General features: G+C 44.1%; 1 protein-coding gene across 2 annotated transcripts in view; it reads right to left on the reverse strand.

The window, feature by feature from the left end:
- Positions 1 to 1,557, reverse strand: part of LOC102198965 (chromatin complexes subunit BAP18-like) — a 6,885-nt gene extending 5,328 nt beyond the window's left edge. For both annotated transcript variants that reach the window (XM_005752990.1, XM_005752989.1), the window contains exons 1-2: positions 1,367 to 1,557; positions 619 to 713 (exon numbers count right to left, since the gene is read on the reverse strand). In XM_005752990.1, the coding sequence (XP_005753047.1) occupies positions 619 to 713; positions 1,367 to 1,387 (116 nt within the window). In that variant the 5' untranslated portion in view covers positions 1,388 to 1,557. The remainder of the gene's footprint in view (positions 1 to 618; positions 714 to 1,366) is intronic.
- Between the last annotated feature and the right edge of the window lie 6 nt (positions 1,558 to 1,563).

Genomic DNA, 1,563 nt, shown 5'->3' on the forward strand with positions numbered 1-1,563 from the left:
GCATGCGGCCGCTTTGAGGGTTCACACTAGAGCGCGTTTGCTGTCGCATTTTATTTGTAGTGTGAACAAGCAGACAAAAAGTAAATAAATGAAAAATCGGATTTGATAAAAAAAATCTGAATTGAGCATTAAGAGCTGCAGTGTGAACGTAGCCTTAGAGACCCCTCGTGAAAACGTTTACCTTACTACAGGGGTGGGTAACTCCAGGCCTCGAGGGCCGGTGTCCTGCAGGTTTCAGATCTCACCCTGGGTCAGCACACCTGAATCAAATGATCAGGTCATTTCCAGGCCTCTGGAGAACTTCAAGATGTGTTGAGGAGGTCATGTAGCCATTTAAATCAGCTGGACACGTCTAAACCTGCAGGACACTGGAGGCCTTGAGTTGGACACCCTGCCTTACTATATAAAGCACACTGAGATTAACCGCTGTTATAGACAGAAAATTAATTTACTTAACTCAATGGTTTATAATGAAATTAAACTTATATAAAGTACATCTTAGTTTTTGGCTCCAGCAACAAAAACAGCTAAAGTCCATACGAAATGCAACAACATTACTTTTTATATCATTATAGACAAATTATTATAATTATACAAGGTGTGTGAGACTAGTGTTACCCGACAGGACTGGACTCTGCCACTGGGTGAAGCTGCATGGTGAGTTCTCCTAGTTTGGTGAAGGCCGCTCCTGCTGCAGAGAAGATCTCGCCCACCTGGCCAACACAGAGTGGTTAAGTGGACAAGTAGCATCCATGGAAAATGACTACGTATCGTTCCACAGAGGAACGTTGTAATAAAGGGATGTGTACTGCAACATGCTGCCATTAACATTTAGGTGGTAGAGCAGGTCAGCTGAGAGAAGGTTGGTGGTTCAACCCCTCTCTGCTCCAATTTGCCTGCCAAATATCTTTGGGCAAGATCTAACCCCAAATTATGAATGCGTGTGGGTGAATGAGGCAAGTTATATAAAGCACGCTGAGTGCTCAGATAGACGTTTATCATTCTGATCCAGGTTGTTTATGTGCAGTGTCCTGCTGCACGCAGTCACAGCACAGAGTAATACAACAGCACCAGCTTACACTGGTGCTGGGTGGAGGTATACAGATTGCCCCTCACTGGAAAAGAAGGACCAAAAGCAACACGTGGGCATAGATGATCCATGATTTTCCACTGTTGCTTTTTAGATAATTTGTCTTAAAACTTAAAGATTTTGCAATATTGTTTGATGATCCCCTGGAAAAGTTCAGTCCATGTTTTGGCCATTGTGTAGAAGCAGCGGGACGCTCGGTACGTTTGTGTAAGGATAACAACACTGTACGCACACCATGTAATACATGCTAGGTGTTCACGTGTCAGACTGACTTACTTTAGTAGAAGCTGAGGTCATTTCGCTGGTCTCTGTGATAGCACACACTCAATGATGTCCTTCAGTTCAATTACAGCTACTACGATGCTAACAGCATAGCCACGTAGCTAATGTAGCTCCACAGCTAGAAAGCAGCTCTCCCGCCGTCTTTAGTATCGCTGCTTGGAAAAGGCAGTCTTTTTCATACCGCGCTGCAT

The sequence above is a fragment of the Pundamilia nyererei genome, unplaced genomic scaffold (genome assembly GCF_000239375.1).
Source record: "Pundamilia nyererei isolate P.nyererei 1_Seehausen unplaced genomic scaffold, PunNye1.0 scaffold00393, whole genome shotgun sequence".
Taxonomy (NCBI): domain Eukaryota; kingdom Metazoa; phylum Chordata; class Actinopteri; order Cichliformes; family Cichlidae; genus Pundamilia; species Pundamilia nyererei.